Source organism: Leuresthes tenuis, unplaced genomic scaffold (genome assembly GCF_036924035.1).
Source record: "Leuresthes tenuis unplaced genomic scaffold, fLeuTen1.0.hap1 SCAF_2, whole genome shotgun sequence".
NCBI lineage: Eukaryota > Metazoa > Chordata > Actinopteri > Atheriniformes > Atherinopsidae > Leuresthes > Leuresthes tenuis.
In genome coordinates this window covers 41,552,022-41,567,126 of record NW_027325356.1, presented here as the reverse complement: position 1 = coordinate 41,567,126, position 15,105 = coordinate 41,552,022, and the positions used below count along the sequence as shown (strand labels likewise).

The window sequence follows — 15,105 nt, the reverse complement described above, 5'->3', positions numbered from 1 at the left end:
ATTAAGTCAATAGAAATTCACTGACTGGAGAGAGGCTCACTTTCCGTTAATTAGCTTTGTAAGTTCAGAATTAATTTATATATGGAGAAATCCAGGCTCCAGTACGGTTGGCGTGATGACGTCACAGTGTCGTACCGGCCATATATAGTGCCGCGAGTCGATGCGTCAATAGTTAAAATTTTCTCCGTCACTGAGGTGTCGCTGCAGGTGAAGGTTACCGCTAACAGTAGCACTGTAGCACTGTCATCAATGATCAGCATTCTCACCTCTGCTTACATAGGGTATGCTGTCCATACATTGAACTGCTGTCAGTTGGTTTCCGTGCATTCTATGTTTCCACAGTCCTCATCGTTGTTTACATCGTAGACATTGACTGCTGCCGCTCACTAGAGGGGCGTCCCTACAGGACGGCCATCTTGGTACAGTGCCACTTGCTCCTACAGTACATTACATCTATGGAGCAATGGTGTTTCTACACAATAAAAGTTATCATAAATCACTCAGTTGTCAAGCCATTTTCACAAGGTTTGTCAAACGTTAGACATGACAGAGAGACAGTCATAGATAGAACAAAAAGAACCCAGGAAAACGTTCAGGTGTATTCAGATCTTTACCAACATAAAATATTCAAATTAGCATTTCCATCTTACCTGAGTAGCATTCAAGCCTGTCTTTCAGCTCTTCATTCAGAAGGTTTTTGTCCCTCAGATCCTCGAGAAGAGCGGCACATTTTTCTGCGCCCTTCGCTCCCGGAGCATGCTATTCCTCTTCTCCCACTCCAGACTAGCCAGAGCGTCACTAAGTCTGGCCTTTAGAACAGTGGCAGAAGCAGATAAAGCATAATTTTGGTCCCAGTGGAAAGAGGGATGGAAATATATATAGTGATGTTTATAACTCATCACTCACTGATGTAGCAGGCCCACATTCTTAATTTCAGCCCTCAGTCCCACTGTTTGCACCCTGAATATGAGCTAAGCTGTCTAAGTGACAGGGACATAACACACCACAATATGTTTTAATGTGTACGCGTGTATTTCTGTGTGTCTAAAATGAGTGTCAGAGAGCAAAGGCGACACAGGTTTTAATATCACCGGGCCTTGATGCTCTCATGTGTTTGAAAAATATTACATGCAGATACTAACAAAGTTAGAATGAGCTTCAGCTTCAGGGAAATGTTGAGGCAAGTCCACTGGATGAAAACAAGCATTTTTAAGCACCCTGTATCATAGCTATATGTGTGACGTTTTTAACAAATCAATAAGTTAGAAAATCGGTCCAAAATTCAGCAATTAATTCTACTTTAAGATTGAGGAGTACCTCCTTCCTTCGTAAGTTCATGCGCCACTGCCTCTGCTAGCCCTGTACCAAGATGGCAGCGCTTTAAGCAAGCCCTTCCCAAGTCTATGTGGCATCTATGTATATATGTCTATGGTTTACATTCCACCGAGAGCCCCATCTTTATGATTGATACCAACATCACTCCTGTCGCCATCCCTCCACTACAACCTCTGTGTCTAACTATAGAGGAGGTTGGAGCTGAGCTCAGCAGACTTCAGTCAGGGAGGGCTGCAGGCCCAGATGGAGTCTGTCCAAGGCTTCTGAGGGACTGTGCTGGTCAACTAGCAGTCCCTCTTCAGAGGCTCTTCAACATGGAACACTGGAATGCAGTACTGGGGATCCACAGGGTACTGTCTTGGCTCCTTTTCTTTTCAGTCTGTACACATCAGACTTCAGGTACAACTCAGAGTCCTGCCACATACAGAAGTATTCTGATGATACGGCTGTTGTGGCATGTCTGCACGGTGGACAGGAGAAGGAGTACAGGGACCTTGTGGAGTTCGTCAATGGCAGGACCAAAAACAACTGTTTGCTCCTGAACATTACCAAGACCAAAAAGCTGGTGGTTGACTTCAGCAGATCTAAAACTCCATACCAGTCAGTCTGCATTGATGGAGGGGAGATAGAGACTGTTCAGACCTGCAAATACCTGGGGGTGGTGCTGGATAATAAACTGGAGTGGTCTGCCAACGTAGAAGCAGAGTACAGGAGGGGCCAGAGCCGTCTCTTCTTCCTGAGACAGCTCAGGTCCTTCAATGTCTGTCGTGATAACATATGTATGTTTTATCACACTATCATAAAGAGTGCACTGTTCTATGCTGTTGTCTGCTGGGGGAGTTGCACTACAGACAAAAACAGTAGGTGCCTGGACAAACTGTTGAAAAAGGCCGGTTCTGTAATAGGCAGGAGGCTGGACCCTCTAAGTGCTGTGGTGGAGCAACGGGTGAGGAGGAAATTATATTCTGTTTGGGAGAATAATAAACATCCTCTCCACAGCATCCTGGCAGGACAGAGGAGCAGCTGCTGTGAGAGGCTCATCTCACTGCACTGCAGGACTGAGAGGTTCTGGAGGTCCTTTGTCCCCACAGCCTTAAGACTTTTTAACAGTGACTGCTGACATGTTTTTCTCAAATTTATCTATTTATTCATGTGTTTATTATTGTTGCTGTTATTGTTCTAATATACAATCGTAAATTCTGATTTTGATAATACCTGGAACACCAGTAACCTGAAAAAAGCTGCTGAACATGCAGATAAAGGCCTTTAGGGACCTATTGAGGACTGTTCAAAAACAATTGAAAAAGAATATGACGAAAAAGCAAGGAATAACGCAAGTTATTGTTTAAAAGCAAGTTTCTGCAGAATAATGTGAGAAATGTGTTGTCAGGGATGAAAAAGATAGCAGGCTTTAAGATGTCTGGGCAGATTCAATGAGCTGAACATTCATCCATTTCTGTCACAGACCTTAACACAGAATAGAATAGAATAGAATAGAATAGAATAGAAGATTGTTGTCATTGTTTAAAAATAATTAAAAGGCAGTTTAGTAGCTCCAACATCACAGTAAAACAACTTACACTTACAAAAAACCCACGAAGACAAAATAAAAATAACCAAAGAAAATGTAATAAAATTTGCAAATAGTGCTCTAGAAAGTGCAGCCTGGTTATTGGCAGTGATGGATGTGATAGCTCATGGAGATAATCTATTTGCTTTGGTTTGGGGTGCCACTTAAGTTCATATGTGTGTAAAGGCAAATGAGCGAACACTTTTGGCAGTAAAGTGTGTTTCCATTACAACTCAGAGTCCAGTAATCACCAGAAATACCCACATGACTCTGCAGTTGTTGGATGTATTAGTGATTGACAAGAGGCTGAGTACAGGGAACTGGTGAAGAACTTTAGGACATGGTGTGGGAATAATCACCTCATCTTAAATGTGAATAAGAGAAAGAGTAAGACTATGGATATTGGCCGGAGGTGAACACAGTGGTTCTTTGAACTACTTTTTAGTCCTTCCTAAGCTGTTTTTGCAAGGATCAGCGCTGTCCCACTGTGGAAAGCTGCTCGTTAGGGGTGTGGGGGTGATTGGGTGGGTGTCAAAGTAAAATCCATGTGAGTCCCAGGATGCAGGCTTTCCCAGCCAAACATTGCATGGAATCAAGTTGAGAAGTATTGCTAACTTAACCTGTCAGTGGTTTTAACTGATTGGTGTAAGTTCTAGTACTATTTACGCTAATTATCAAACGTTTTAAGCTGTCTAGGTTATGGTAATCCTACAAGTTTGAGCAAAGGCAACTTTGTGTCTTTCAGCGTTTTTTTAAACTAGTCCAAAAAAAAAGCCAAAACCCCATAACGTCTGGTGTTGAGTGCAACGTGAAAGTGTTTAGTTGATTGCCAGTCACACTTTGAATGGCTCTGCAGTAGACAAGGGTTTTAATAGGCTTTAGCTCAGCTCTGCAGAAATGCAAACACAACACTGGGGTGTGCATAATAACTTTCATAAAGGATGTTGCTGTCAGGGCATGAAAAATGAGCACAGCTCGCAGCCTATTTCATGAAGGCTCTAAAACTGACAGCAACGACTGTGGACAAAAACAGATGAAACTGATTGTTTTTTCCTTTTTATTAATTCCTTTATTTTGTACCCGTTGTGACTGTGAAATGTAATCAAATTGGCCTAATTATATCAGAGCTGTGGTTATTCATGACACAACCCCTAGGATCCAGTATAATGCCATACCTTGATGTTGCTTTAGTAGCTTTAGTAGTTGCTTCTACTGGGAAGTAGAAGTATGCTGGACCGGCAAGTTTTAGCTCTGTCAGAGTACTGATGATAAACCTTCTGCTACATTCATTAGAAGAGACTTTTATCATTTTGTATCAAATGTTGAACCTGTGCACAACAGCCTAGTTTAAACAGCTTACTTTTGGCGTAAACGCATTTTAAAGCAGTTCATCAGAGGCATTGGGTGACGTTGTTCAGAGCAGTGATGATTACATGTTTGCAGAGTAAACAAAACTTAAACTCCACCTCAACTGTAACATTATAAAATAACTGTTCTTCCAGATAAGTCATTCTCATGGTGAGCCAGCCCATAGGACCAACATGGGTGCCCAAGGACTCCAACTAACAACATGGTTCATCTATCTGATTCTGCTGGCTGGCTCACTTGCCCAGACTGGTAAACCTTTTTTTAAATAATTTTTCAGCATTACACTTAGTGGATGATTTTAATGATCTGATGTTGTTAACAGAGGTATTACATGTCTAATCAACTTAAATGTAGATGTTTCATATGATATTTTGGTACTTGTATATTAAGCCTGATTCGAAACCAAAAGAATTGTTGAAAAGATTCGAGATGAAATGAGTTGCAAATGATTTTCAGCTAATTTTTTAAATACATTGCTTAAAAAGCTATTAGATAGCCCACTTACCCAGGTTAGTTTAGATACTTTGGGCTATCATGTTTAGAGAAGTGGAATAGAAATATCTAAAATGTGAATTTCTATATTTATTTTTCTATCCATTGTCACTTTATTCAAACATATATTTTCAGAGCACTTGTAATACAGAATATTTTCATAGAAATGATCCTATTCCCAAGTAGTGTCTCTTCGCTAGCTATTTTTTTCTCCATGTTTTCTAACATATTTTACACATTTCTGATCATTTGTTTTTAGGTAAATACCAGATGTATGAATGTGCTTATCTTTCTATAATTAGCATCATGTTTGATACAAAATGAACATGTTTTAAGGATTTTTATTCTTACTTTATTAAAGTGGAAAACATATGCATCTTACATTTTTATATTATTCATGCATTAGATTGGGCCCTGGCAGCACGGCGGTGTGGTGATTAGCACCGTCGCCTCACAGCAAGACGCTTCCTGGTTAAAATCCTAGCTGGTTCTTTCTGTGTGGAGTCTGCATGTTCTCCCCGTGTATGCGTGGGTTCTCTCCGGGTTCTCCGGCTTCCTGCCACTGTCCAAATACCTGCATGTTAGGTTAACTGGAGACTCTAACTTGTCTCTAGGAGTGAGTGTGAGCGTGCATGGTTTGTCTCTGTGTGGCCCTGTGATGGACTGGCAACCTGTCCAGGGTGTACCCCGCCTCTCACCCAATGACCCTGAATTGGATTAAACAAGTATAAAAAATGAATAGATGGACAGACTGGGCTCTTTATAAGAATTCAGTTTTTTTCCATTGTTATATGTCTCAAACATGATATTTCATTTATTTATTGACCTTTTTTTGTAAATGCCCCAAATCAGACAATTCAATTCTCAAGCAATTTCTGAAGAAACATTTAAAAGCATTTTTTGAACTAATAAATATATTTAATAATGGATTCACTACTTTCATTATATAAAAATTTCGGGTAAAAAGTATTCATATATAAAATACATACTCTGGGAAAATCTAGTGACAAATTAGTGTTTATTTATTCTCTCCCTACAGTAACCGTTGTCCCTTCTCTGAACACGTTAAATCTGAATTCAGGTAACTATGCAAATTGTGTTTGTTTTCCCAACTGTTCATGCTAATCAAAACAGATGTGTTTATGTGATTTTCTGTTTTTCTAATTTTGCAGCTAACACATCTCACATTGACAGAGTGTGCACAACTTGGGGGCACTATCACTTTAAGACCTTTGATGGAGATTTCTTCCAGCTTCCCTCAACGTGTAACCATGTCTTGGTCTCACAATGTAAAAGCAACTATGAAAATTTTATCATCCACATGAGGCGGAGCATCATCAACAGTATCCCCACCATCAGCACCATCACCATGAGGCTGGAAGGTTCTGTGGTGGAGCTCTCCAACAACTCTGTGATTGTTAATGGAAAGACGTGAGTCCAGTCAACTACGCCTACATGTATCTATGAGATACTGAGACACAGAATATTAAAGATCATGTAGTACAGATTTCAACTCATGCTGTGTCAGAAATTAGTTTTCAGCAAATTTGACTTTTATTTACATTCAACACAAAATTCTTACAATTTACATAACATTTTCTCAAGCTTTTAGACTGAAATTTTACTTTTAGAAACTCTAGAAACCACAAGTAAACCTGCAATCTCAGAGAGAAGTGCTCTGTTGGGAAAATATCTTACAATGAGATCTTTAAGATATGATGGAGCTCGGTCATTAAGAACTTTATATGTGAGGAGAAGAATCTTAAATTCTATTCTGAATTTAACAGGGAGCCAATGAAGAGAAGCTAAAACTGGAGAAACATGATCTCTGCTGTTAGTTCTCATGAGAACTCTGGCTGCAGCATTTTGGATCAGCTGGAGGCTTTTCAGAGAATATGTGGGACAGCCCAATAATAAGGAATTACAGTAGTCCAATCTTGAAGTAACAAATGCATGAACTAGTTTCTCTGCATCACCCTGAGACAGGATGTTCCTGATTTTAGCAATATTACGAAGGTGAAAGAAGGCAGTCCTAGAAACCAGTTTTATATGTGCGTCAAATGATAAATTCTGGTCAAAAATTACTCCAAGGTTCCTCACTGTAGAACTAGAAGCCAAGGAAATACCATCTAGAGTAACTATATAACTAGACAATTTCTCCCTGAAGTGCTCAGGTCCAAATATAACAACTTCAGTTTGTCTGAATTTAAAAGCAGACAGTTCTGAGTCATCCAGGTCTTTATGTCTTTAAGACAGGCTTGTAGTCTGACCAACCTGTAGGTTTCATCTGGGTTCATAGATAAGTAAAGCTGAGTATCATCAGCATAACAATGGAAATTTATGCCATGCTGTCTAATAATGTTGCCTAATGGAAGCATGTATAAAGTAAAAAGAATCGGTCCAAACACAGAACCCTGAGGAACTCCATGACTTACTCTGGTGTGTGAGGAAGATTCTTCATTTACAAGAACAAACTGGAATCTATCAGATAAATATGACTTAAACCAGCCTAATGCAGTTCCTTTAATCCCAATAACATGTTCAAGTCTCTGTAACAGAATGCTGCGATCGATCGTATCAAATGCAGCACTGAGATCCAACAGGACAAGCACAGAAACAAGTCCGCTATCAGAGGCTAAGAGGAGATCATTGGTAACTTTCACCAGTGCTGTTTCTGTGCTATGGTGCACTCTGAATCCTGACTGAAACTCTTCAAACAGATTATTTCTGAGTAAATGATCACAAAGTTGAGCTGCAACTATTTTTTTTCAAGAACTTTAGACAAAAAAGGGAGATTGGATATAGTTCGATAATTAACCAACACTTCTGAATCAAGAGTAGGTTTTTTAAGTAAAGGTTTAATTACAGCAACCTTAAAAGTCTGAGGTACATATCCTGTCAACAAAGACCGATTGATCAAATCCAATATGGAAGTGTCAATTAAGGGGAAAACAATCTTCTAAAGCTGCTCTACTTGCTGATACATCAGTGAAAATAGTGGGAAGGATTCCATGAATCTTCTGTTTGATATATATTATTCATTTATAAATATCTGCACATGGCAGTGAAGAAAATTATGATGGAATTAATTCTTTAAATCTGGTTACAGCATTCTCTGACAGACACCTATCAATACATTTCTTCTCAAAACAGACAGGAACGGCAGGTGGACGATACACAACAACAAACACAAGAGGTTTTTGTGATTTCCACTTTGGGAAAAACTGAGAATCAGAGATTCAAAAGAGCTAAAACTAATCTTGGGTCTAGGACTGATTAGTAACCCTGATCTGAAGATAGCTGCCACTCCTCCTCCTCTGCCTGTGGTTCTAGGAACATGAACATTTAAATAGTCAGAGGGAGTTGATTCATTAATGCTAACATGATCCTCCTGCTGCAGCCAGGTTTCTGTAAGACAAAATATATCAATATGATGATCACAGATCAAATCATTCACTAACAGAGACTTCCAAAGGAGAGATCTAATATTCAGCAAACCACATTTAATAGTTGATGTTTTTGTTCAGTTAAAGTTTTTGTGTTCATTTTTCAAGATTTTTAGTATTGTTTCCTTATGTGTTTATTGATTTATTTAATTTGGGGGGTGTGGGAGCAGACACAGTCATTATGCAGTGTTGGGGGGGGCAGCATCAGGTGGGAAGCCGCAGAGAAGTGTGTAAGACTACAACTCTGCATCCTGGTCTCAACCCTGGGTTGTCATGTTTTTGGATGACTAATAAATTCGTCCATATTTGTAGAAATGAGAGCCGCTCCTTCTAAAGTGGGATGGATGCCGTCTCTCCTCATCAGATCATTACGGAGTACGACATTGTTTTGGAAAAAATTATTACATTGATGCAACATTAATTATAGTGACCTCCAATTGGTAATTTTTGCTGACATGAAAAACTATTTTACTGTATTTACGCTTATCCTTAGCCAGCAGTTTTAAATAGGATTCTATGTCGCCCGCTCTGGCCCCTGGAATGCATTTGACTATGGTCGCTGGTGTGGCTAATGCCACGTTTCTGACTATAGAGCTGCCAATTACCAGGCAACAGTGTGTTGCTGAGTAGGGAAATTTTTATTTGAAACGTGAACAGGTTGATGATGAACAACAGGCTTGAATACCTGACTGTTATCCAGCCAGCCTGGGATCCCGGCTGCTCAGGGTCTGCTGGAGGACAACTAACGGGATTTGCTATAGTGTTGGGAAGTTCGACTCTTTTGGCTCATTGGATCATTTACTCTCGAACAGTAAATTGAACGAATCTTTGAACGAATCATTTTGTTCATTTTTCCAGCAGGTGGCGCTGTAGCCCTACTGTGGGCGTTGCACAAAATGGCCACGGTTCTAAACACTTAACACTGAAGGAAACATAGTTTGCTTCAGCTGAGCTGACAAAATACAATACACAAAATGCCACAAACAATTCAAACCATGTGAAAACCTGATTAGTTCATCTCAAACGAATCGTTCGCGAACGACACATCACTAATTTGCTATGCTACGTGGCTCCACACCGGCTATAGGGTGCTGGCTATCGATCAGGTGGATTTCAATGTTGCAGAGCCAAGATTCCAATTCAGACAACCTCGCCTTCAAACTACTTTTGTTCTACATGTAACATTATCACTAAGGGAGACGAGTAGCTAAACATCTGACACTCGGACAAGTGAAAGCAGGAGATGGAGGGAGAGAACTGGTAGCCATGCTAAGCTAGCAGATCTTAGATATACTGCTAGAGGATTAAAATGTGTGCAATATGTCTTACCTCGTCAGTATATAGATGTGTGAAATCCTGACATTAATTAACCTAATATGTTACAATATGTTCCTCCAGCAGCTTTTTAGTACCACTCACTTTGCGAGTCTTTTTAGACTTTTTAGAAAAGTGTTGCTGCCACATCATTAAAGATTACCAAATCTTTTTTGTGATATATAAAATCATCTCACTTTAGAAATATGACTTGATGCTCTTTTGTAGATAAATGTTTGTTTCATGAGATTTGCATATAATTTAATTCTACATTTAGCACAGTGTACCAACCTTTTTGGAACTGAGGTTATGTCTTTTACCAGAAATAACAGTTACTTCTCTATAAACTATGTAGTTTGTTGTTAGCTTTTTATATAGCTTCTTATATCTCCATTTGTATGTTGCTTTGGATAAAAGTGTCTGCTAAATGCATAAATATTCTCTGTTTTACTACAAATATGTCTTCCAATTGCTCAATTGCCATGTGGATTATGAGAAAAATGCAGAGACACCATGAGAACCATGGTGTCTGTGTCAGATATTGAGGGACATCTGCTTAGGAATTGTGAAAAACCTTGTGGCTTAAATAATTTGTGGAGTACTGGGAAAACACCTTTGTCTTTGGAAAGTTATTGCCTCCATGGTCTTAATGAAAGCAAACCTGTTCTAAATTGCAGGTTTTCAAACAACGATACATCACTTGTATAATAGATAAAAAAAGAACAAAACAAAGAAAATAGTAATACAGAGTTATGAAAAACTTATATTTCATCAGGGAAGCCCAGGAAGTGTCTGAGATTAATATTATACTTCTTGCCTCCTCTACCTTCTTTTGATTTTCCAGTTGAAGCTAAATATTTTGCAAGCCCTGTGCTTTTTTTGTCTTTTTATAATATTCAGATTTGAATCGGTATCTGAAGACACCGTTATCATTTTGCCTCTCTTTTGAATATGGCTTCCTGTGCTTTCTGTTTTATTTTCACACGTATTTGTTTGCCCCAGGATGTCTCTGCCACTTGTCATATTTGGAGTGACAATCAAAAGGACCTCATCAAGTATCTCTGTCGAAGCTAAGCTCGGAATCAAGGCAATCTGGAACCTGGATGACTCCTTGGATGTATGAAACACACAAAAGCACACACCTATCCATTATAATCTAATAGTACAAATCGCACATCAGTTCAGGCCCTTTTCACATGGAATTTAAATAGATTTTAAGTTAGGGTTAGGGTAAGTTGAGGGCAGGGTGTCATCCTGTCAAAGTACACAGCATGAAATGACACACAAAACTACAAAACAGGTTCCCATAACATGGGGCATGACTTGGGGTGCAAAAACTATCCTCTTTTATGCTGCATTTTATGTTTTGACCTATTATTGGTTTTGTTATCAAATGTATTTCATGGGGTTTTAAGCATGCTGCTGTATTTCCAAATTGGTAGCCTCATGCAAAGAACTGTTTCACTACATACACTCTGTAAAAACAAAGGAATACACTAAGTTAGAAGCTGTTATCTTCACTATTGACAGCAAGTCCTTTAATAGCAACTAAACTCATGAAAATGATAAGTCCATTCCTGGGCCACCACAGTTGTTAAAGCTCCAGGAAGTGTGATGGCAAACATTTTTCATACCTTTTGATTCCCACCATAGTGATACATAGAGGGATGAATGACATTGTCACAAACTTTGTTGACGTATTCAGAATCTGAATCAATAAGAAGTCGTGCATCTGCTGGAAAACAAAAGCTCTTCTATGAAATCTTCCCAAACACATCCCTGCTATAAACAACAGCTTACCTGTTTTAGGGCTTGGCAAATTTAGCACATTATTTAAAGCAACTAACTTTTTCAGATACTAAATTACAGATCATCTAATACATAGAGCAAACATGCTGCAGACAGTATGACAACAAACTTGATGATAATGTCCAGACTAACGACTCTTCTGAATGCATTGTTTGTGGTGTCTTCACAGATTGAAATTGATGCTAAATATCAGAACCAAACTTGTGGACTGTGTGGGAACTTTGACGGTATATCCAATGATTTCATAAAAGATGGTAAGATCTTTTTCAAAATGATAGATGATCAGGTGGATTGTTGTGTTGCCTCTGGTCAGGATTTCACTCAATATTGAAAAACAACAGTTTACAAAATATGATCACAGAGGATCATTAAGGATTTCTTTTTTAAAATTGTTAACAGAATTATATTCACACTGTTGCTGAGAGGGGTTGTGACTGACAACAACAAAGGCTTGCTCTGGACAACAAGAATACAGTTGTGTAGCTTCAGAGAAAGTTTGCACTATAACTCTAGCCAGAGGGAAAACTCCAACAGACAGTCATTGCACAGGCAGCAGAGCAAAACAATCTGGAAGCTCTATGTGTCTCCTCCCCTAGCGTCAAACCCACTTCACATTTTTTAAGGAGAGAATCTAAGCCGGCTGAAATTTTGAATGAATGATCACCGAACCCCAATTTTATTCGTGCTCTGTCGAAGACAACATTTTAGTTGACATCGTGGGAATAAACTGTCAATTTAGTCAACAGTAAGCTCTGAGTGAATTCTAGCTTCTTACGCTTGGGTATTCTTTGTTGGATAGATAAAAGCTTGGTTTAGAACAACAAAGAACAATACCAAGGTGCTGATCCTTTTAAAGATTTAGCTCAATACCAACCCTGTGCAGTGGTGGCACTACAGAAGGGAAAATCTGTCTGTGAAATAAAGTTTCCATGTGAAGTTTTGACCACTGTGACTGGTGCCACCCATACAATTCAACTGGGCAACCATGGAGCTACCCTGTCTTTTTTCATTATAATTCATAAAGCTGTTGTGACTGGTCGGAAATTTACAAGAAATCCATTCGTCCAAGTGGAGAACAGAGTTCTCACAACATGACGTGATGTGGAGGAACTCGCTGCAGTTTATTGATATTTGAGTTTAGGAAATGTCAAAGATTTGGAAGTGCATTGTTCCAGCGTTCAGCTGCCATAGTTTAACTTGAACTTAAACTAGTTTTATAGTGGAAGCACAGCTCATCTATATTTAATTGATCAATCTATAAATGGATAAATCTATGATGTATAAAATGAGGATTAGATTTAATAGATGCTTAAATAGTCCTCTTTGTAATCGTAGATCATAATCTAACAAAAGGTGAAATGAATTTCTAAGACCGGAAAAATAGTAGCACAAGTTTACGGTCTGTAAAATACTATATACTGCAGTATTTTTCTTAATAATTTGTAATAAATTAATATCAACATCGTTTGAAAATATATTTTAGAGTATATTGATAAATGGTTTGCTGAATCCAATCACCCCATGCCCCTGATATAAAGTTGTTTAACATTCCTTTAGTTTGTGCAAAGCAGAACACAAAGCAAACAAATAAAAACCATGCATTCCATATATGCTGAATACCGGAATGAGCGTTGTTGTGTGGCTGTTCTGTAGGGGCTCTGGTGTCTGTGCTAGACTTCGCTGAGCCCTACAAGGTGAATGGGCTCACAGAGAGCTGCGAGGAGCCCGAACTCAACTCAGTCCAGAGCTGTGGCGATAAGGTACCTCCTCACTCTTCAGCATACTTCAAACACATTTAAACATTTCATGAAGTCAGACATACTAACGTGATACATGTTCTGTACTATCTTATCTGTGACAAAAGGAGATTAAAGCTTTGCTCCACACTAAACATGTTGGATTTTCATACTGAAGGATGGGAATTTGGCTCTTAAAGTTTTGACTGTTTCTATATTTTTTATCAATTGAATATCATCCAATTTTAACATTTGGTTAAGTGGCTAACAGTGATCATCTTATTACAATGCAAAGCTCTGGCTGGGAAAATTCGGACAGATGTTTCTTAGGCACATTCTACCTACGTAAACATTTTTGCAGACTACTTTTACATTATAGGTCAATATAGAACATCATCAAGACTTCATCTAAAGTATATAATTGAATAAAAAAATATACAATAGCCTACATACCATGGTTCTCCCTATCACCCTTTGCTCTCCATCGGGTTGATGAAGCCACTGATGTCACATAATGCATGTCTCAAAACTGGCTTAAAAACAGAGTAACACTTTCTAAAAGGACACAAACTTCTTGACTGGACTGTACACTGTTGTCATGGATCCCAAACAGCTGAAGCAACATCAGCATCTCACGGTTGCTTTTTTGACCCAGAAAAAAAATAAAAAAGAATAAAATGATGCTTAGAAGTTATGGTAAAAGTCCCTTATTCACTCATACTCTGTATTTTCTAGTGGCTCTTAACTCAGCCCTTAGCTCCAACAAAGTAGACAGATTTAAGTGTAATGTGAACAGGATACACCTTGTTCTGTTTGCCGTGCTGATATATATAGAAAGAGCTAATACATCATTTTCTGAATCACTGAAATGTGTTTCTCCAGCATCTGTGTGACCAGACCTTCTCCAGTGCTCCATTCAGCAGTTGCCAGAACCTTCTCGATGTGGAGTCCTTTAGTAAAGCCTGTATGGCAGATATGTGCAACTCAAAAGACAACACTGACTTCGTCCTCTGCAAAACCATCTCAGAATTCTCCAGAGAGTGTGCTCATGCAGGTGGCTCGCCTCAACAATGGAGGAATGAAACTTTTTGCTGTAAGGGTGTCACACCTCAAAATGACAATACTTCATTACACCTCATTTGAACATTCTAGTTTTCAATAACTGCAGTTTTAGTTGCCTGTTTTTTTTTAACAGCATAGTGTGATTATCAATGAAACAACAAAAGTGGAAAAATTGTTTTCACAGATAAGAAATGTCCGTACAACATGGAGTTCTTGGAGTGTAGCAGTTCATGCCCTGACAGCTGCTCTAACCCTCAGGCCAGTCAGACGTGTGATAGCCACTGTCATGATGGCTGCAGCTGCCCTGCTGGTACCAACACACCTTTTGGACTATATTGCTATATGCAAGCATATACAACATTCTTTATGTCTCTGACACATGCATGAACATGAGTGTGATGATCACTTTTCGCCTGTCCTCTTTAGGAATGGTCTTTGATGACATTGCTAACACAGGGTGTGTTGCTGTCACGCAGTGTCCATGTGTCCACAACAACAACATCTACCAGTCAGGAGAGTCCTACTCTTACGACTGTAGATCTTGGTAAGATGAGGATTTGATGGTGGAAACCATCAAAACTTATGGTTTCTGAATGCACTTTGAAAATTCACGAGCTTGACTTTGATTTTGTGTGTATGTGTTAAAAATTCTGATTATGGCTTTCCCCCCTTGTTTTCATCTGTGTTGAATGGGGAAGAGACCTCCATGAAGATTTGGAGTTAATGTTTTCTTTTGTCCTATTTTTTGTGTCTGTTTGGTCCCCATGTGTTGTTTCCATTGATGTTAGTTCATTTGTTAACTGTCTCTGATCTTCTGTCATTATGACAGTAAGTAATGCAATAATGCACGGCAAACCAATGTCACCTCAAAGGTTTAGTTTATTGAAATGAAATCAGGACTTAATTATCACTATTCTTTAACCATATTACCAATCATATTGATGAAATAAACTTATTTGTGTGTGTCTGTGAC

General features: G+C 38.9%; 1 protein-coding gene across 1 annotated transcript in view; it reads left to right on the top strand.

Annotated features, from left to right (window-relative positions):
• The first annotated feature begins 4,435 nt into the window (after positions 1-4,435).
• LOC140302507 (uncharacterized) overlaps positions 4,436-15,105 on the top strand; it is a 32,244-nt gene continuing 21,574 nt past the window's right edge. Inside the window, exons 1-9 of the mRNA XM_072381321.1 lie at positions 4,436-4,522; positions 5,805-5,846; positions 5,938-6,196; positions 10,528-10,642; positions 11,504-11,588; positions 12,988-13,094; positions 13,953-14,163; positions 14,317-14,442; positions 14,559-14,676. Of these exons, the coding sequence (XP_072237422.1) occupies positions 4,447-4,522; positions 5,805-5,846; positions 5,938-6,196; positions 10,528-10,642; positions 11,504-11,588; positions 12,988-13,094; positions 13,953-14,163; positions 14,317-14,442; positions 14,559-14,676 (1,139 nt within the window). The 5' untranslated portion in view covers positions 4,436-4,446. The remainder of the gene's footprint in view (positions 4,523-5,804; positions 5,847-5,937; positions 6,197-10,527; positions 10,643-11,503; positions 11,589-12,987; positions 13,095-13,952; positions 14,164-14,316; positions 14,443-14,558; positions 14,677-15,105) is intronic.